This window comes from Protopterus annectens, chromosome 7.part0 (assembly GCF_019279795.1).
Source record: "Protopterus annectens isolate FY-2018-M chromosome 7.part0, PAN1.0, whole genome shotgun sequence".
NCBI lineage: Eukaryota > Metazoa > Chordata > Ceratodontiformes > Protopteridae > Protopterus > Protopterus annectens.
The window spans coordinates 17,445,444-17,468,044 of NC_056739.1; the positions used below are offsets into that span (position 1 = coordinate 17,445,444).

The following is a 22,601-nucleotide window of genomic DNA, read 5'->3' on the forward strand; positions in this document are numbered from 1 at the left end:
GGCGGTAACTACTCAGATCTCGTTTGATAGCTAAAACCAAGCAGTTCTGGTCTCCATAGTATGGAGAAGAGAGAAAAGGAACCCACCTCTATATATAAACCTGTAGGTAAGCTACCACAAACATAAAAGGGAGAATAGAGGTGGTAGAACATGTGGAAAGGAAAACCCCAATGGAAGATCCCACAAATTCCTATCTGTCTGTCCAGGCTAGGGGGAAGGAGGGTGGGACGCAAGAAAGAAGGCGAGAAGAAGACAACTAACATGGAACGTTATGGTAGGTACATAACTTCTCAATGTTAAGTTGTCAATCTCGCCTTCATTCTTGCTGGATGGGACTGCGTCCCAAGCACCTTACCCCGGGTGGCCTATCGGAACAGACTCTTGGGAACAGTGGAACCAAAGTTGGCACGGTTTCTGGAGGCCATATCCAATTTGTAATGCGAGATAAAGGTATGAGGAGAAGCCCATGTGGCTGCTGCACAAATGGAATCTATTGGTAGCCTGTCCTGAAAAGCTACAGATGTAGCTAATGCTCTAGTTGAATGAGCTCTAGGTCTTGAAGGCAGTTTTTGATGTCTGATTTCATAGATGAAGGTAATTATAGAGGTAAGCCATCTTAAAAGGGACACTTTAGTAACTGGAAGGCCCAATTTCCCTTCCGCATAAGACAGGAAGAGCTGATCAGATTTCCTGAACTGTTTAGTCCTGTCTAAATAATATCGAAGTTGGCGATGAAAATCTAGAAAATGTAACTTTTGTTCCGACCTGTTGGAATAATCAGGGAAGAAGACGGGGAGATCAATCATCTGGTTTAGGTTTGCCTCAGAGGAAACCTTAGGCAAGAAGGATGGATTAGTCTGGAGAGACACCCCGTCTTTATGGAAAACTAAGTAAGCAGGACGACTGCAAAGAGCATGAAGTTCAGATACCCTTCTAGCTGATGTTATGGCTACTAGAAAAAGTGTTTTCCATGAGAGCAACTTAAGAGGGCATGAAGCCGCAGGTTCGAAGGGGGGAGAATCAAGGATGCTAGGACCAAATTCAAGTCCCACTGAGGTGGGGGATCTTTGATTGGGGGCTTGAGCAAAAAGACACCTCTTAGAAAGGCTTTGCAGAGTTTATGAGACATGATACAGGAGTCCGAGACACCTACATGAAAGTTAGATATAGCAGCTAGTTGTACTCTAATGGTAGATGAGGAAGAGCCTAAATGAAAGAGCTCTGCCAGGAAGTCTAGGATAGACTGGATAGGTGCAGTGAAGGGGTCTATATTTTTGATGCTGCCCAGAAGGAAAAACGCTTCCACTTACTATTATAAATCCTTCTGGTAGAAGACTTGTGAGAGGCTATCAGGATGTTACGGACCGAATGAGAGATTAAGGGAAGCCGGGCTAGGGTAGGAATCGGAGTAAACACGCTGTGAGGTTGAGAGATTGGAGGGAGTGGTGCAGCTGGCCCGACTGGTGGGTCAAAAGATCTGGCACTGGGTCCAGATGCCAAGGCTGCTCCAAGAGGTAATGGTGGAGGAACGGAAACCATATCTCTCGAGGCCAGTAAGGGGCAATGAGGATCATGGTGACTCTCGAGGTGATAGCTTTCTGAATTAATTGAGAGATCAGTGGAAAGGGGGGGAAAGCATACAGAAGTCCTTGGGGCCAATCGTGGACTACAGTGTCTCTGGTGGGTTGGCCTGGTAAAGGGAAGAGGGTGAAGAAGTCGTGACACTTGCTGTTTTGGGGAGTAGCAAAAAGATCGCAGCAAAGCCGGCCCCATCTTCGAAAGACTTCTTCCAGCACTGATTTTTTTAGAGACCACTCGTGAGGCATGAGAATAGCCCTGCTCAACTTGTCCGCAATCACGTTGGACTTCCCGGGAATGTGCGGTGCTATCAGAAAACGCTGAGAAGAAATCACCCGCTGCCAAAGTCTGAGTGCCTCTCGACATAAGGGGTAGGACTTGGTTCCACCCTGTTTGTTGATGTACCACACTACGGAGATGTTGTCCGTCTGAATTGCAATAGTCCCCGTGGGAAGAGAGTCCTGAAGGGCTTGCAACACTAAAAGCACTGCTCTCATCTCTAAGACATTTATGTGCAAGTGGCACTCGAAAGATTGCCATGTGCCCTGGACTGTCCTGCCCTGATAATGCCCCCCCCACCCGATCAGGGAGGCGTCCGTCGTCACCGTGGCGATTGGGGGGGGGGTGAAGGGTCTGCCCTGGAGAAACTGAGGTGATGTGATCCACCAAGACAGGTGATTCTTGCATGATTGGGTTAGTAGGATGATGTGAGACATCGGGAGCTGTTGGAAGGACCATTGAGAAAACAGCATCCACTGTGAAAACGAGCTAAGGGGAGAAGTGTAATAGTAGCTGCCATGAGTCCTAATACCTTCAAGACTACCCTGGCTTTGATCTTGTTGCAGTGAAGTAGAAGGTAAACCTGTTTGCGGATATCTGATACTCTTTGCTCTGTTAGTCTGGCGGAAAGATGAACTGTGTCTAAGGTGGCGCCTATAAAGGTAATAGATTGACAAGGCGACAAGGCAGATTTTTCGAAATTTATTGAAATGCCTAGAGCTTGGCAAGTTTGGATGGTGAAGTCCCTGGATAGAAGCAGTTGATGCCTGGTGGTGGCGGTAAGGAGCCAGTCGTCCAAATATGGAAACACCTGGAATCCTTGACGTCTCAAGTGAGCCGCGACCACTGCCATACATTTGGTAAACACTCGGGGGGCTGTAGTGAGACCAAAGGGCAGGGCTCTGAACTGGTAGTGACTGGATCCCAGCCTGAAGCGGAGAAAGCTCCTGGAGCGTCTGTGCATTTTGATATGGTAGTACGCATCCTGAAGGTCTATCGAGCACATCCAATTGTCCTGACCCAAGAAGGGTAGAATGGACTGTAGCGTGACCATCCGGAATTTTGTTTTCTTCACATAATTGTTTAGCTTGCTGAGATCCAGTATTGGTCTCCAGTCTCCTGTTTTTTTTGGTACCAAAAAGAATTTGGAGTAGATTCCGGATCCTTGCTGGTCTGCTGGGACTGGTTGGATAGCTCTTTTTGACAGCAGCTTTGATATTTCTAACGCTGCTTGTTCCCTTAGACTGGGTGGAACGTCTGGAAGGGATCCTTTGGGTTGGGATGGGATGTGAATAAAGGGGATTTTGTAACCCTCGGATATGATCGACTGTACCCATTTGTCTTGAGTGAGGGAAAGCCAGGCTTTTGGGTACAGTGATAATCTTCCCCCGACTGCCTCCGAAGGTGGACAGCCGGGCAGCTCCTCAGGGATGATGAAAGGGTTTATCAGAGAAAGTTTCTCTGCTACCCTGGTTTTGTGGACCACCTCTGCCCCTAGGGTGGCGTCTATTGTTGCTCCCCCCTCTGCCTCTAGAGGGGAATCGACATTGTGCATCAGATGAGACCCCTTGTGGTTTGCGGAACCACATCCCTCCCCCCTCTGACCTTTGGGATAAGGTCTGGAAGGGGTAGAAAAACGGACTCCCACGGCAGAGAGAGTCTTACCTTCCTGCTCGCACCTAGTCAATGTATCCTTCACCTGAGGTCCAAACAACGTTGAGCCATCAAAGGGGGAATTGGTGAAGGACGCCTTGAAAGGGTCCACAAAATTGCAAAGCCGCATCCAGGCGTGGCGTCGTAAAGCTACACCTGTGCCTGCGGCCCTACTCGCCCCATCAGCCGCATATGAGAAAAGCCGCATGGAGGAGTTGACAATCGAATACAGGGTTGCCAACTGGGAGTTCATTTTGTCTTGGAACCCCTCAGTTGTTGGATCCTGCATGGCCTCACCCATATCCTTGAGTAAATCCCTCTGGAGACGGGTGAAGTGACACAAGTAGTTCAGCGACCGCATGGCAAAGGTAGCTGAGGAAAACATCTGCTTACCATACCTGTCCATAGTCCTAGACTCCTTATTAGGAGGATGGACAGGCACCGAAGGATCGGCTAATTCCTTCTTAGTGGCTGCGGCCACCACCATGGCATCAACAGAGACACCTTTGGATAAAAACTGTTTCTCTTTTGGGGCAGTAATAAATTTTGACGGCCTCCTTGGGGTAGGTTCCACCGAATCAGGGGCCGTCCAAGCCTTCCTTGCCACCACATCCATGAGGGGGTCAAAGGGAGGAGACACCCAGGAGGTGGAAGGGCGAGAGCCAAACGGCTCAAGGTAGACTGACTCGTCCTCTGAAGGGTTAAGGGCAAGCCAGTTCCCCCTCTGTTTAAGGATTTCTAGGATGTCAGCAAAGGAAACATCCTCAGAGGGGGACCGAGGGGAACCTTCAGATTCCTCCAAGTTGGTGTCAGATGTGATAGACTCGGGGGAGTCAATGTGCTTCCTGTTGCACTGTCACTTCTGAGGGGGTTCTCCTATCGGATCAGGAAAAGCCTCGGAAGAAGAGGATATTCCCAATGGGGAAACCTGAGGAGTTGGCTCTCTATGGTCTGTTACGAGGGGGTGGGTAGAAACCACCGCAGGCACTGAAGAGGGAAGAGCTGATGGAGCCAACTGTGGGGTAGACACGGGGTCTAGCACACTCCACATGACCTCGAAGGCGCCCCGATCAGCCAAGGCCGAAGGTCCCCGCTCCGAGGAGACAAGGACCCCCCCCGGCACCGACAGGGACAGCTCCGAGGCCGATGTCGGAGCCGAACTCACCAGCGCCGATGCTCCGAGAGGGAGAACGGGGTCAGACAAGGGTCCAATGCCACTCGCCCCCTCGGAGCCGACGAGGGAAGCTCGGTGCCGAGATCCCTCCAAGGAGAAAATCAGAGTAGATGACAGAGCCGAAAGGGAAGGTATCAGCTCCGACGCACCGACAGCCATGGCTACGACGAGCCCCAGCTCCGAACTCAAAGGAGTCAGAGGAGGAATAGAAGCAGGGATGGGAATAGCCGCTGACTGCTGAGTAGGGCTATGCAGCATTTGGGCCAGTGCCTCGGACTTGAGAAGTCTACTCATCACCCTTTGTAAGTCATGGTCGGATAGCCTGGAGGACAGAGAGGAATGGGACCTATGGCTCCGCTCCGACAGAAGAGGGGATCCCGGAGCCGAGTGGATGGAGCCGATGGAAGGGGACCTCAACCTCTTCTTTGAAGGTGGCTCCGATAAGACTATCGAAGCCGACTGAATCATAGCAACCTCGGCTCCGGCCGGAGCCGAGGTAATGGTTTGAGACTTTGAAACATCAACGCCAGCTGGAGCCGATGTCGAAGCAGCCTTAATGCTCCCAGCAGACGGCTCAGAAGCTGGAGCCGACGGCCTGGAGGTCTTTGAAAGCTTCCCCGACGCAGACTGGGTCGAGGGGCCTTCAGGCTTGAACAAGCCTCGAAGAATAAGCTTATTTTTGCGTTCCTGCAGGACTCTAGGGCTGAATGCATGGCAAACAGCACAGGAGTTCTGCAGGTGCAAAGGTCCCAGGCAATAGACACAAGAAGTGTGACCGTCTGTCAGAGACATTTTCTGACAGCACGAATCACACTTCTTGAAGCCTGAGACCTTGGAGTCTTTAGACATCCTAAAAGAGAGTGTATATAACACAGACACAACACACAGACACACCCTTTAACCAAAGGAAAAAATCCAGTCACACTAAAATGACAGGGGAAAAAAGGGAAGCGGGACAAAGGCCTAAAAGTTAAAAGGGAATAAAAAGGGGATAAAAAAAACAAGGGAGACCCGATTTAAATTAAAGGGATACTCTATATTAAAAACTAAACTAAATAGAAAGGATAGGGGTAGAAATTTTAAGTTTTTGACTATAAAACTTACTAACCTGCCAGAGCCGGCAGAAGAAAGCACCTCGTCAGTTAAGCGGCAAACAAGATCTGAGTAGTTATCGCCTAGCATTGTGGGATATAGGGAAGCCTCGAGCCGGTGGAATAAGCTCTCGAGCTTTAGTATTGGCCGAGTCGGAGCCAAGGATCAGATCTGAACCCATCCAGCAAGAATGAAGGCGAGACTGACAACTTAACATGGAAGGTTATCCATGCTAAGATGCATGATACAGACTGTGCTTCTGATAAGTGCTGTCTGGTTTTGTCTTATCTTTATTGCTGTCTCAGACTGGGAAAACACTTGAATTCTTTCAAAAAAACATCATCTCCTAGCTACTGAAAGAAATAAATATTCAATTTTTATTGCTCTTTACTTGATTGTTTCCATGGAGACATGAAAAACAGATACAGAGTTGTTTCTACAAGCATTTATTTGCTAGAGGAAAGCCTTATATTCAATGTTCGTTTTTATTTATTTGCTTTCTCTTTAAAACTGTAATCCAGTCATTCCCCTATGCAAGAATGAGAAAAAGCACATCAGTTTTTTTGTTGTATCATGCTCTTTTGACCAGACTTTTCTTCTTTTTTATGTTGCAGTACCCATATTTCTTAAAACTGAACAAGGGGAATGAGAAAAGATGAAAAAAAAACGGGTATGTGTTTACTTTAGTTCTCCATTATATTTGAATATAACTGAGACAATGTTACTTTACAGCATACGAGTTGCATCATGCATTGTAGAAATATTACTATTAACTCTTTCTTCTTCTTCCTCTCTAAGTGTTCTTCCAAACATTAATGACATGAGAAAAATACCACCAAGACCAAAAACTATTACCTCCTTCAATTTTTCAGCAAAAGTCCATTTATTCGATAACAAATATGCTACATGGCATATAGCAGCAAAAAAAAAAAAAAACCTCTCTCTTGTATAAAACAACAAATAGCAAAATAATGTCTCCTAGCTCCTCGGCTGAAACAGCCTTTACAGAGTGAATAACACCTGAACAAATACACCTTTTATATAAAAATTCAAAATCTAAACCAATTAATTAAACACTTATACTATTATACAATCAATTAATTAAATAAAAATGCTTGAATATTTAAAAAGCCCTTACATTCAAATAAAACTTTTCCAATGGCATTCTTTATTCAAACCTATCAGTTGTAATGTGTTATATTTCAGTATAAAAATGTATTCCTTTTTTCTAAGTAAATATTTAATCCTATCTTCACTCAAAAATCTTGAATTAATTTGTTCTAAAACTGAAACTTGTAAACTGCTAAAATCTCCCTTGTGTTCCCTGTTAAAGTGCTCTGCTACTGGGCTTATAACCTTGTTGTTTCTGATATCCTTATATGTTCTTTAATTCTTTCACCCAGGCTTCTTTTACTTTCTCCTATGTAAAAACTATCACAAGGGCATTTAATGACATACATGATGCCCACGCTTTTTACAAGTAAAACATCCTTTTATTTGAAACATCTTGCCATTGATTTTTTCAAATGTTGCTACGATGTGCTGGCATATTGTGCACTTACCCCATGGTATAGTGCCTATTTCAGATGTTACCCCTGTTATGCTTTCAACTGGTCTTCTATACGAACCATGAACCAAAAAATCTTTTAAACTATGGCCCCTTTGATAGGAAAATGTAACCTTATTTCTGTGAGGGATGGAACTTCCCGCTTTATTATGTTCCAATAATCTCCCAACAACTTCTGTAACCTTGTTGAAAACAGTGTATATTTTGACACAAAAAATAGGGTTTGATTTGAAATTAACTCTTTCGGTATTCCTATATTTTTTGCCTCGACTTAGGTTCTTATCTCTATCTCCAGCTCTATATAGTCTAGTGTAACTTTCTAAGACAGTCTCCTCATCATATCCCCTGTTTAGGAAAAAGGTAATTGTTTTTCTGGCCTCCCTTTCAAAATCCTGTGTGTCACTGCACAGTCTTTTTATTCTCAAGATCTCTCCATAGGGGATGGCTGTCACAGTGTGTGCTGGATGGCAACTAGATGCATACAGCATATGGTTAGGCTGCTCAAATGTCCAGTATATTTTAGTTTTAATCTTTCCATTCCTCAGACCTTATAAAGTTATATCAAAACAGTTCACTTTAACCCCTTCCTGTAGACCATCATATTTAATGTGAAACTTATCATTCAAGTAATTATTAAATGAGTGTGCTTCATTTCTGCCCCCTTTACAAATGAATATGAGGTCATCTATGAACCTGAAATATCTTTTTACAAAATTCTTATATAATTCACTTCTATATATATATGACTGAAAAATGCCGCCCCCATGACTGTACCTTGCAATTGTTTGTACAGATTACCATCAAATTCAAAACCATTGTTAACCAAACAGAACTGCACTAATTCCTTAATATATTGTGCTTTAGGATTGTCTCCCATGAAATAATCCAATGCTTCTATACCAAACTCATGTTGTATACTTGTATATAAGTTAGTGACATCCACCATTAAAAAATACACATCTGATTCCCACCGTAGTCCTTCTAACTTATTTAGAAAGTCAAATGAATCCTTGATGTAAGATGGCAATTTCAACACTTCTTTCAATAGAAACTCATGTAAAAAACACTCTAAATTATGGGTAAAGTAACCACTAGCTGACACTAGAGGATGTCCGGGGGGATGATACATATTCTTGTGTATTTTTGGAGCACAAAATAACTTGGTCATTGTGCTATCTTTATTGGAAAATTTGTCAGTTATACCAGATTTAGTGAAGTAATTTAAATGTACTCCTTTACTTAACAGTTGTTCATACTCTCTTATGGCTTGCAAGTATACCTCTGCATTTACCCTATGATAAATGTCATTACTTAAATGTTTTATACGCATATTGAAATAATCAGTAGATTTCATAATCACTAACTTACCCCCCTTGTCTGAAGGTTTGAACACTATTTGATTATTTTCACTCAACTGTTTCAATTTAAACCATTCCTTTTTAGATAAATTAAATGCCTTCTCTTCTTTGTTAAATTCTTGTAACTCCTTTTCTAATAGAATACATTTGTTTCTAAATGGTGGGATAAATGTACTTTTAGATGGAATTTTAGTGGTGTCCAGTTTACTATAAGCATTATCCATATCTGACTCACACGAGTAATAACTATTATCAGTAGAAGAATCAGTTACATTATTGAGCAATATTTTCTATACTGAAAAAATACTCTTTTATATACATTTTGCATATTAACTTAAAGACATCACATTTTAACTCGTATGGCCTCAGTAAAGATGAGGGAATAAATGTTAAGCCCCTCTGTAATACAGACATTTCAGTTTCAACTAATGTATAACCTGACAGATCAACAAAAAGACAGTCTCTTTCGGTAAACTGTACCTTATTAATTTGTCCATTTGCTTCGTTTGTTGTACGGACCATAACTCTGGTCTCTATTGTTACCGTATCCATATCAGGACCGTTTTTTAGTCCCATTTCTCGGCACTGTTTGCTCCCAAAATGCTCTCCGAAAGGATTCCTCATTACTGGGTCATGGTAACCCTGGAAACTGTTCTACCTTCCCCTTGCCTTCATCCATTGAGGACACCGCACTCTCTCCTGATAAAAAATGGTTAAGCTGCTGGCCCCAAACTTCCTGTTCTTTTAGGAACCTTATGTTATTCCATTTTGGCTGCTGGTTGGTGGATAGCTGAAACACCTTCTTCCTATCGTAATCATGTAGGTCCTTTTGAAGTTTGTTCTTTTTTCCGATTGAGTAATTATTTCCCATAGGACAGCAGTCGGTCATTCATACTACCCAAAAAAGATTCAAGGGCAGAACTAGATGTTTCTTCTTTCAATTTGTTTCTTTTTAGAATGTCCCTTTCAATGAGTATTGTAACCCATTCGCTGCTACAGTGGTGAGCAGCCGCTATCCAACTTTCATGGAACATATGATCGTGTTCCTCCGACAAATTGAAAAATCCATGCCAAGATGCATGATACGCCTGTGCTTCTGCTAAGTGTGGTCTGGTTTTGTCTTATCTTTATTGCTGTCTCAGACTGGGAAAAATAGAAGTTATGTTCTTACCATAACGTTCCATCTTAGTTGTCTTCTTCTCGCCTTCTTTCTTGCTGGATGGGTTCGGAGCCGACCTCGGCTCCGACTCGGCCACTCTAAAGCTCGAGAGTTGGTTCCACCGGCTCGAGGCTGCCCCTATATCCCACAATGCTAGGCGTGAATTACCTCATATCTCGTTTGTGAGCTAGGCCCAGCTAAAAATACAACCAGAAATACTGGAAAGGGAGTCCACCTCTATAAGCAAAGGGAAAGAGGAAAGGTAACCTAAATCCTGATCCAGGAAATATGCACCGCAGAGCATATAGCTATAGCAAAGAGGTGGTAGAAAGAGAGGTCATAATCAAACTCCTCCAGGTCTGTCCAGGCCAGGGAAGGAGGGGGACGAAGAAAGAAGCGAGAAGAAGACAACTAACATGGAACGTTATGGTAAGAACATAACTTCTATATGTTAAGTTGTCTATCTCGCCTTCATTCTTGCTGGATGGGACCGCGTCCTAGCACCTTGTCCCGGGTGGCCTAACGGAACAGACTCTTGAGAACAGTGGTACCAAAGTTAGCTCTATGCCTAGAAGCTAAATCCAACTTATAATGTGAAATGAAAGTGTGAGGAGTAGCCCAAGTAGCCGCTGCACAAATGGTGTCAATAGGCAGTCTGTCTTGGAAGGCTATAGAAGTAGCCAAAGCTCTGGTGGAGTGGGCTTTAGGTTTGTTAGGCAGCTTTTGGTGTCTAATTTCATAAACAATAGAAATCAGAGATGTTAGCCATCTAGATAGCGATACCTTAGAAACAGAAAGTCCCTTTCTGCCTACCGCATAAGATACAAACAGCTGGTCAGTTTTTCTGAATTGTTTGGTCCTATCCAAATAGTACCTTAACTGACGATGAACATCTAGCCAATGCAGTTTTTGTTCAGACCTATTAGAATATTCTGGAAAAAACACAGGAAGGTCAATGCTTTGATTAAGGTTAGAAGCAGAGGCTACCTTAGGTAAAAAGGACGGGTTAGTCCGTAAAGATACCCTGTCTTTGTGGAACAACAGATATGGTGGTCGACAGCTGAGTGCATGAAGTTCTGAAACTCTTCTAGCTGAAGTAATAGCTACCAGAAAGAGAGTCTTCCATGATAGCAATTTTAAAGAACAGGAAGCTGCAGGTTCGAAAGGGAGGAGAATCAGAGAACTGAGAACTAAATTAAGGTCCCAAGGGGGAGGAGGATTTCTTATAGGAGGTCTGAGTAGAAAAACTCCTTTCAAAAGGCTTTGCAAAGCTTGTGGGACATTATGGCAGACTCTGAAATGCCCACATGAAAGTTAGATATAGCTGCCAATTGAACTTTGAGAGTAGAAGGAGATGAACCTGCATGAAAGAGTTCAGCAAGAAAATCAAGAACCATATGAATGGGAGCAGTGAAAGGATCTAAGTCCCTTCCTTGAGCCCAATAGGCAAAACGTTTCCACTTACTCAGATAAATCTTTCGAGTGGAAGATTTGTGGGAAGCTATCAAAATATCTCGAACAGAGTGAGATATTTGAGGAAGCCTGGCTAAGGTTGGAACTGGAGGAACCAAGCAGTGAGGTTCAGAGAGGGGAGGGAGCGATGTAACTGACCCGACTGATGGATCAAAAGATCTGGAACTAGGTCCAGATGCCAAGGTTGCTCCAACAGAAATTGATGTAGAAAGGGGAACCAAACCTGTCGAGGCCAGTAAGGAGCAATGAGGATCAATGAGGCCTTCTGAGCGATAGCTTTCTGTATCACTTGAGAGATTAGTGGGAAGGGAGGAAATGTATACAGAAGTCCCCGGGGCCAAACTTGGACTAGAGCGTCTCTGCTGGGCTGGTCTGGTAACGGGAATAGTGTGAAAAAATCTCTGCACTTGCTGTTTTGGGGAGTAGCAAAAAGGTCGCAGCAAGGCTGACCCCACTTGAGAAAAATTTCTCTTACAACAGAGTCTTTCAGAGACCACTCGTGAGGCATGAGGATAGCTCTGCTCAACTTGTCCATGATTTGATTGGACTTCCCGGGGATGTGCGTTGCTATCAGAAACCGCTGAGAAGAAATCGCCCATTGCCACAGTCTGAGTGCTTCTCGACATAGGGGATAGGACCTGGTTCCGCCTTGTTTGTTGATATACCACACTACAGACATATTGTCCGTCTGGATTGCTATCGTTCCCAAGGGAAGAGAGTCTTGAAGGGCTTGCAACGCTAAAAGCACTGCTCTCATCTCTAGAACATTTATGTGCAAGTGGCATTCGTCTGGTTGCCATGTGCCCTGGACAGTTCTGCCCTGATAATGCCCCCACCCGATCAGGGAGGCGTCCGTTGTCAAAGTAGCAACCGGAGGGGAAGGAACAAAGGGTCTTCCCAATAAGAGCTGAGGGGAAGACATCCACCACAGAAGATGATTCTTGCATGTTTGCGTAATCATAATGGTGTGGGACATCGGAAGTTGCTGGTATGACCATTGTGTGAAGAGCATCCATTGAAGGATTCTCATGTGGAATCTGGCTAATGGAAGCAGAGGTATGGCAGCCGCCATAATCCCCAATACTTTTAGAACTAACCTGGCTTTGACTCTGTTGTTGCTGAAGAGGAGCGAGACCAGTTTGTGTATGTCTGTTATTCTCTGATCTGTTAACCTCGCAGACATGTTGACTGTGTCTAGATTTGTGCCTATGAAGGTAATAGTACGACAAGGCGACAAAACAGACTTTTCGCAATTTATTGAAATGCCTAAGTTTTGACAAATGCGAAAGGTGTAGTCCCTGGCCATCAGAAGAAGATGCTTGGTGGGAGCTGTGAGGAGCCAGTCGTCCAAATATGGAAACACCTGGAATCCTTGACGTCTCAGGTGAGAAGCTACCACTGCCATGCATTTGGTAAACACCCGGGGGGCAGTGGTGAGACCAAAGGGCAGGCCCCTGAATTGAAAATGACTGGTTCCCAGCCTGAAGCGGAGGAATCTTCTGGAGCGTCTGTTCATTTTTATGTGATAGTACGCATCCTGAAGGTCTATAGAGCACATCCAGTTTTCTTTTCCCAATAGGGGAAGGATGGACTGTAGCGTGACCATCCGAAATCTTGTTTTCTTGACCGACTTGTTCAAGATACTGAGATCCAAAATTGGTCTCCAGTCCCCTGTTTTCTTTGGAACTAAAAGAACCTGGAGTAGATTCCGGATCCTTGCTGGTCTGCTGGAACTGGCTGAATTGCTCTTTTTGTAAGCAGCTTTGAAATTTCCAAAGCTGCAAGATCCCTTTGAGCGGGTGGAACATCTGGAAGGGATTTTTTCGATTGGTTTGGAATGCGAACGAAGGGAATGGAATAGCCTTCGGAAATGATGGACTGTACCCACTTGTCTTGAGTTAGGGATAGCCAGGCTTCTGGGTACAGTGACAATCTTCCCCCGACTGCCTCCGAAGGTGGACAGTCGGGCAACACCTCAGGGATGCTGAAAGGGCTTATCGGAAAAGGTTTCTCGATTGTCCTGGTTCTGCGGACCCCCTCTGCCTCTAGGGCGACGTCTACCATTATTGTTCCCTCCTCTGCCTCTGGAGGGAAAATGACTCTGTGCGTCAGGCAAATTCCCTTGAGATTGTTTGCGGAACCACATTTTCCCACTTTTCTGGCCTTTGGGGTAAGGTCTAGAAGGAGTAGAAAAACGGACTCAGACAGCAGACAGAGTTTTGCCATCCGTCTCGCACCTAGTCAAGGTTTCTTTCACTTGAGGACCAAAGAGAGATGATCCATCAAACGGGGAATTAGTGAAAGACATTTTAAAGGGGTCCGCAAAATTGCATAGTCGCATCCAGGCATGCCGGCGTAAGGCGACACCTGTCCCTGCGGCTCTACTCGCTCCATCAGCCGCGTATGAAAGGAGGCGCATGGAGGAGTTAGCTATCGAATTCAGGGTAGTCAGCTGGGTGTTCATTTTGTCCTGAAAATCTGCAGCTATAGGATCCTTCAACATCTCACGCGCTTCCTTGATCAAGTCTCTCTGGAGATGGGTGAAATGGCATAGGTAGTTCAGCGAACGCATTGCGAAGGTCGCTGACGAAAACATCCGCTTCCCATACCTGTCCATAGACCTAGATTCTTTGTTAGGGGGATGAACAGGCACTGAAGGATCAGCTAGTTCCTTCTTGGTGGCAGCACTGAAGGATCAGCTAGTTCCTTCTTGGTGGCAGCAGCTACCACCACAGCATCCACAGAAACACCTTTGGTCAGAAATTGTTTGTCAGTTGGTGCTGTTATAAATTTAGAAGGTCTCCTGGGGGTAGGGTCCACTGAGTCAGGAGCCGTCCAGGCTTTCTTTGCCACCACCTGCATGAGGGGATCAAAGGGGGGGGACACCCAGGAGGTGGAAGGGCGAGAGCCAAACGCCTCAAGATACACAGATTCATCCTCCAAAGGGGTAAGGGCTGGCTAATTTCCCCTCTGTTTCAGGATCTCTAGAATGTCTGCAAAGGAGACATCTTCAGAAGGGGAACGGGGGGAACCCTCAGAATCCTCTAAATCTGTGTCAGAGGTGACAGACTCAGGTGAGTCTATGTGCTTCCTCTTACACTTTCTCTTCCTAGGGGGCTCCCCTGCCAATTCAGGAGAGGCCTCGGAAGAGGATGAGATCCCCACAGGGGATTCTTGAGGAGCTGGCTCTCTGCGGTCAGGGATGAGGGAGTGAGTAGACATAACCTGAGGCACCGAAGAGGGAGGGACGGACGGAGCCGACTGTGGAGTTGAACAAGGTTCCAACACACTCCGCATGACCTCGAACGCACCCCTGTCAGGCAGAGCCAGAGGTCCCCGCTCCGAGAAGCTGAGAACCTCCCTCGGCACCGACAGAGATGGCTCCGAGGCCGATGTCGGAGCCGAACTCACCAGCGCCGAAGCACCGAGAGGGAGAGGGGGTTCGGACAAGGGTCCGATGCCACTCACCCCCTCGGAGCCGACGAGGGAAGTCCGGCGCCGAGATTCTTCAAAAGAAGAAATCGTAGCCGACGACGGAGCCGAAGACAAATGTATCGGCTCCGACACTACCACAGTCCCGGTTCCGAGACGCCCCGGCTCCGAGCTCAAAGGAGTCGGAGGAGGAATATTCAGGGGAATAGGTTGAGGCATCGACTGATGAGTCGGGCTCTGAAGCATTTGGGCCAGTGCCTCGGACTTTAGAAGTCGACTCACTACCCTCTGGAGGTCATGATCCGAGAGCCTCGATGACCTGGAGGAGTGAGATCTGTGGCTCCGTTCAGACAGCAAGGGAGATGCTGGAGCCGAATGAACGGAGCCAAGGGATGGTGACCTCGACCTCTTTCTAGATGTCGGCTCCGATGGTCTGATCGGAGCCGATCCAGGAATCTCCAATACCTCGGCTCCAGCCGGAGCCGAGGGAACCACAGAAGCTGCAGTCAAGGACTCATCGGCTCCAGCCGGAGCCGATGCAGTAGCAGACTTCGAAGCCTTAGGCCTCGACTCAGAAGCTGGAGTCGAGGTCTTAGAAGCCTTGGAAGGTTTTCCCGAGGTAACAGATAGGGAACCTTCAGGCTTAAGCAAACCCCTTAGTATGAGTTTGTTTTTCCTTTCCTGCAGGACTCTGGGGCTGAAGCCATGGCATACAGCACAAGAGTCCTGCAGGTGTAAAGGTCCCAGGCAGTACACACAAGAAGTGTGACCGTCTGTCAGAGACATTTTCTGACAGCACGAGTCACACTTCTTGAAGCCTGAGACCTTTGAATCCTTGGACATTTTCAAGGAACCGAAGTGTAACCACACACAAAAAACACACACACACCGATTACACTGTCAGAAAAAATAAGTTAAATTACTTTAAATCAAAACTTCTGAAAAGTTAAGTTGAGTTAAAGGTATAAACCCCTACCAAAAACACATACACACACTGTAAGGGATGGGAGGGCCCGAAGGCCTAAGGAAAGAACTTATTAGTTCTTAAAGAAGGGGCTGAATAAGGGTAGAAAGGATAAAATATCCACTACACTAAAGGTAAAAAGGGAAAAAACTAAGCTAAAGGAAGTTTAAACAGTTATTAGACTAATCTAATTAAAACTGACCTGGAGCCGGTAGAAACACAACCTCGATCGCTGTAGCGGCAAACGAGATCTGAGGTAATTTACGCCTAGCATTGTGGGATATAGGGGCAGCCTCGAGCCGGTGGAACCAACTCTCGAGCTTTAGAGTGGCCAAGTCGGAGCCGAGGTCGGCTCCGAACCCATCCAGCAAGAATGAAGGCGAGATAGACAACTTAACATCACTTGTTGCCATGGAGACATGAAAAACAGACAGAGTTGCTTCTACAAGCATTTATTTGCTAGAGGAATGCCTTATTATATTCAATGTTGTTTATTTATTTGCTTTCTCTTTAAAACTGTAATCCAGTCATTCCCCTATGCAAGAATGAGAAAAAGCACATCAGTTTTTTTATTGTATCATGCTCTTTTGACAAGACTTTTCTTTTTTATGTTGCAGTACCCACATTTCTTAAAAGTGAACAAGGAGAATGAGAAAAGATGAAAAAACAGGGGTATGTGTTTACTTTACTTCGCCATTATATTTGAATATAACTGAGAAAATCTTACTTTATAGCATACAAGTTGCATCATGTATTATAGAAATATTACTAGTAACTCTCTTTCCTCTCTCATAAGTGTTCTTCCAAACATTAATGACATGAGGTTGAGCATATGCTTTTGAGTCCCTTACAAGTTTAACAAAGTCAAAAAAGTGCAATACTTCCAGGTTTTATTGCTCTGTCATTTCACAAATGTAATTACTGCTTTGTGATCCCACATTTATCTGTCAAATTCAAAGTTGCTGTTTTTATTCATATTTATCTCCATTTCTTAATTCCAGTATCTGCTTAATTTCCAACGTACTCTTGGTTCTTCTAGTCAACTCTTGTGCTTTTTTCTCTCTCTCAAGCATTTTCTGTTGAAACATTGGAAAAGGTTTCACTGGCACAATCTCTCTGTGGTCTTCAATACCAGAACAACAAAATATCCTTGTGTTTCACAGCTCACTTTTTTGCTGGAAAGACTTTGTATTTCCTGCTTTGCATGTTCTGCATCAAAATTCACTTTGGGGATCATGTCAGTCGCCCTGCTAAACAGGGGGTCAAGGGAAGTAAATATTGTGGGGGAAAAAATAGTCAGAGCATTGTTATGGCTAGGCTTGTATAGGCCCTAGGGCCGATAGCCTAGTATCAACCTATGAACCTAAAAAAAATGATTTTTTTCCCTCCAGGAAACAATATTCTGAAGATAGATGGATACAGCAGTGTGAATCTCATGCCTACTTCTCAACATTCCCCGATTAGTGACACACATTTACTCCTCTTCTGCCTCGTGTAGGGCGAGTAATCATTTTCCATAAACACTCTGTTTCCCATTTTTATTACTTTGTTCTTCTGCCACAGTTTTGTCAGAATCAACTCCTTCTGCTGGTAGGATTGCATCTGAACTATTAAAGGTCTAGGCTGCTTTCTAATGGCCAGGTTTGAAGCATACACACAATGTGTTCTTTCAATTAACAAATCCTGCTGCGGGATATCAGTCCAGTTGCTTATTTGTGCTTTCATAAAATTAATACAATATGTTCCTTCCAGCTTCTCTGGTACAGCAGAAAATCTCAAGTTTGCTCTACATGCTCTGTCCTCTAAGTCTATTAGTTTTTGAAACATCTCTTCTTGTACATTCCCATATTCAACCAGTCTTTTCTTCATTTCAACCTCTGATTTTTACATTTTGTCACATCATCTGAATATATGTTTAAATTTTCTTCCATTTTTTTCCAGAATTTTATCTAAGTTGATATACTCCATCAGTGTTTATTTCAATCAGCTCTGAGTGCATTTGACTTATTTTTTCCTATAGGTTACTGGAAGTCATGTCTTGCACCAGAGCTGGAGCTTGTACTGCTTTTTGCTGAACAGCTGCAGGATTCTTTCCAGTCAATGTTTTCTCCTCAAGTTTTGTGATTGATTTTCCTCCAGGTTCTCTGAATTTATTTTTCTGTGGCATCCATACAGTGCACTTACTAGCCAGTTACTGAAATTTACCAAAAATAATGAGTTTAAAGGCTCTCTCTTCTGAGTTTCTGTTTTTCATACTGGCATAGATAAAATTATGCTGTTACTCAGTGTGCAGCCATCTTAGAAGTTATCCTCATCTCCAAAATGTTGATGTTAAGTTTGGCCTCTGTCATCAACCGTGTGCCTTGAACCAGGTTTCCTTTGTAATGCCTCTACCTCCACCCCAGTAGGGAGGTATCCATGTTCACAGTAGCTATCGGGCTGGGAGGGTGAAATGTTAACCCCATGTGACTATCAGAGAGGTCAGCCACCAATGAATATGGCTCCTGCAAACTGATGCGAGACTCACTGAGGACTGAGGGTGTTGGTGCAGCATTGATCAGTGTACAGATAGTGCCCACTTTAGAACTCTCATGTAAAATCTTGCCTGAGGTACTAATGTGATATTTGCAGCCATCAACCCCAGCAACAATTGAATTAGTCTTGCTGGAAGATTCAAATAAGACTCTGAAGCTATATAATGTAGAGATAGGATTCTGGATGCCTGGCAGTTTGTGAAGTTGAGTCCAGGTGGCACCATGTGAACTCTATAGTCTGAAACAGTGTCAGATGGCTTTCAGTTCACTGGTTGTAGCTGACAAGTAAGGGCTAACTGGAGCAAGAAGTCCCTGAACTGGATAATTAGATCCCTTGTAGATATAGTGAGGAGCCAGTTGTCTAAGCAGGGGAACACCTGGAAACCTTGCAGCCTTAGGTTTGCTGTCATGACTACTATGCATTTGTTAAACACTCTGGGGGCTGTGGTGAGACCAAAGTACAGCTATCTGAATTGAAAATGACTGGCTCCTAGTCACAAATATCAGTGAAGCGTTGTCTGTTTCACAAATCTGTCTAGCATCCTTGACTCCAAATTGGGGACTGGGTGAACAGACCTACTTCATTCAGAGAGCTCCTTTTTGGTTGCTGCTGCAACCACTGTGGCATCTACCAGGGGACCCTTGTTTCAATGGGACTTGTTCCAGTGGACAATCATATTTTGTCCCGTTTCTATTGGATAGGATCTATCACATCAGGCTCCTTCTAGTTCTGCTGAGAAACCAAGTCTATCAGCTCATCAGTGGGTGAGACCACCCAAGAGATGAGTCAAGATGCCACCTCTTGCAGGATCATTTTCTGTGGCCCTCCTCCATGGCAGCTTCTCAGGAAGGTTAAGAATCTGAGGAGAAGCTTGCCAGACAAGAACCCTCAGACTTAGAATGGCTAACTGTACCCGTCAAACAGGATTAGCGAATATGGCCACAAGACCAAAGGGGGCTTGGAAAAGAGCTGAATGGGACTGAGACCACCTCCTTTCTCGACCTGGAGATGACCATCTCAAAAGCATCAAAACCAAAATTGAGACTGGAGCCAAAGTTGCACTCCCTTGACCGGAAGAAGTCAAAGTAGCAATACCCCCAGTTTGGTTTTGTCAAGAACAGGTCTTGCCTGTTAAACTTAGAGGACTTCTTTGAAAAAAATCACCAGAGCCATACCATAAACAATGCAAATCTATGCATACAGCCTATCTGGACTTAGCTATGGCCTTTGACACAATCCCCACATTCAGGCATCATTGATACACTCACCCATTTGAATATCAACCCTTATGTCATCAGGTGGGTTGCTAACTGGCTCACCAACAGATCAAGATCACACACAGTCAAAGTTGAGAACTACACCTCAACCAGGAGAGTTTTCACCCGTGGGGTTCCACAGGGGTCAGTGTTGGGCCTCCTATTGTTTGGAATACACTTCTCAGAAGTTCAGCCCAAAACAGAGAGGCTATGGCTGACTAAGTTTGCTGATGATTGCAAATTAGGTAAAATGACTGAATTCCCAAAAGATGACAATATACTTCAAGAGGGATTTATGCAGACCAATGACTGGTGCCAAAGCCATAGACTCAAACTCAATGAAAAAATGCATCATCATCCCCTTCGGTAAAAATAATTTCTCTGCTATCGTACAAATAATAATACCCCAAGCAGCAGCTCAGTAGTGAGAGACTTGGGAATGCAAGTTATCTGTAGCCTTAACTTTGACCACCATGTGTCTACTGTGGTAAGGAAGGCATTCCACATCACACACCTTATTAGCAAAGGCACTGCCTCAACAGCGAAACAAGTTATAACTCCCCTGTACTCAGCCCTCATCAGGCTAATAATAGAGTACAATACTCCCCCTTTGGTATGTACCTTACCAAGCACCTGCAGCAACTTGAAAGACCTCAGAGATTTCTAAGCAAATTCAGGGTCTCCAACACATGTCACAAATTGACATACTGAAATCTCTGTCACTGTACTCAGCAACATACAGACTATTTAAAGGAGACTTGTGCTTGACCTATAGAGCAATCTCTGATCCAAACCTAATGGAAATACTGCACATCTGCAAGTCAAATTGGGTCATGAGTCAGCTGCTGCAGGGACCTTAACCTGGGTTGCAACATAAATAGGACCTGCTGGAGAGACAGTTATGTCTCTCAGAGATGAACATTCCTCTGGAATGGGCTTCCAATCCACAACAAACAGACCCCTCTATGACTCTATTTAAGCATAATTTGGATGACTGGATGGGAAACCGTAAATATCTGCTGGGGATTTCACTTATGATCGTCCTAGATATGGGCAGTTGTTGCTAATTAAGACCTCGAGTTTAGACAATATCCTTCCTCTAGTATTATACTGGGTACATACGTTTAGGCTTGTAATGACTTTTGCGTCAACAGCCTGGAAACCACCTATGAACCAATCCAACTCAGTTCCAAGGCAGACATCAGTGTCAAATTGTCCAGAGTGGAAGCACCTAAGGGTAGGAACAGGTCCAAAAACCTCAGAGTCAGCTCCAACTCCCAAGCCTCAGCCCCAGTGCTTCAGCCCCGAGAACCATCCCAGTCACAGAGCCAGAGTCAAAAGGGTGAAGGAAATAGCATCAGAAATTGAAACGCTGTTGGCTCCAATAGGGGTGCCTCGACGGGATCACTCAGTACACTGAGCACAAGATTCGAAGGTAGTACTGATAAAGGAGAGATCATGGCCGGGGTCATCAAGACCACACCTGGAGCTACTGGTGTGGTAGACAAAGTGAGAACCTCCAATTGGATCTGAATCCAGAGAAACTTCTGCATCATCCTGCAAAGGTCAGCTTATGGGAGGCTTCAACAATAAAAACTACATGAATAAAGATGCCATAGAAGGTAGTCTGAATGAACAATGAGGTCTACCCTGTAAAATAGTGGAGTGGAGCTGAGGAATACCCAGCTCCCGAGAGAAGTGGCAACATGGAGTTGGGGAATGGAACTGAAGAATCTCCGCCACAGACAAATCCCAACACACCTACAGAATCAGGAGACCTTCTTCCAGATTTCTCTTCTTGTTTCAGTGTCTCCCTTGCCTTTTCTTTACTCCTCTCTCTCTCTCTCTCTCTCTCTTTCTCTTTTGCTACCTGGTTAGTTTCTCCAACTTTTTGGAGAAAGGAGATGAAGCCTTGGATGATAAAGGTGCCTGGGCTCCCACTTAGCAGAGGGGAGTTCCTTAAGAAACAACTTGTTGCATCAATCAGTGAGAGGCCTGGCACTGTAAGAGGCACAGGCCTTGTGCTATACTTCTATGTGGTCTACCACTAAGCAATACAGAGTATGTGAGAATCCAGAGAGAGGATTTTGTTCCCAAAGGCATTAACTACATATCTTGAAGCCAGTGGCCTTGTCAAGCCATCACCATCAACTATCAAAAGGAAAAAATACACTTAACTGCGACAACCACAAACAAGGAGAAGCCAACCTACACTAAATACCAAAAAGATAACTATCTGAATATCTAACAGCGCTATTACAACTAACATTAAACTATCACTGTAGCAAAGCATTTTTTTCTTTTCTTTTTTTTTTTTTGTAAGAAAAGGGAGGGCGGGAAGGAAAAAACTCCTAAGACAATTACCTAAAAAAAAGTAACTACCAACGAAACTAAAGCAAAAAAATATTAGGTTCTGAATAACAAGTATCGAGGGGTATGAGGCAAAAAACATGGGAAAAATGCACTCATCTATAACTAAGCTCAGAGCTCCAGAACACTTGTATAGATGGATCAAACGGCAAACAAAATCTGAGGTAATCTAACAAACTCCAAAGCTGGTTGAATGGAACACACACACACACACACACACACACACACACACACACACACACATACACACACAAAACTTTATCTATTATACAATAAAGAAAAGAAAAAAAAACTCACATAACATTTTATCCAGTTCATCATATTTTTTTCTCAGGTCTTGATAGTGAAAACTCTCTTGTTTCAATTCACTGTCTTTTTTCTCGAACTGCTTCTTCAACTGCAAATTCTTACAAAAGAGATTACATAAATTAAGAATCTTCATTTTAGTTTAACAGTTACCTAAAATATTATTAGTAATAAGCAGTAAAGCACAGTGAAGCACTTATCACAAAAGTAAACCTTCAAGAAAGAATGAAATTAGAGATTGTTGCAGCTAGTACTAGTTAATAACTCTCTTCAGACACAACAACCTTCTACAAATGATGTTGCACAGCTCTGTGTCCTGAAAAGTCAGCGTCCAACTCTTTTAAAAGGCAGTCTCCAAATGAGTTAAGTAACAAGTGCATGGGAGCAGTGAAAAAGTGATAATTC

General features: G+C 44.2%; 1 protein-coding gene across 1 annotated transcript in view; it reads right to left on the reverse strand.

Moving 5' to 3' along the window:
• LOC122805771 (synaptonemal complex protein 1-like) overlaps nt 1–22,332 on the reverse strand; it is a 5,909,626-nt gene extending 5,887,294 nt beyond the window's left edge. The window contains exon 1 of the mRNA XM_044076039.1: nt 22,188–22,332. Coding sequence (XP_043931974.1) covers nt 22,188–22,332 — 145 coding nt within the window. The remainder of the gene's footprint in view (nt 1–22,187) is intronic.
• Between the last annotated feature and the right edge of the window lie 269 nt (nt 22,333–22,601).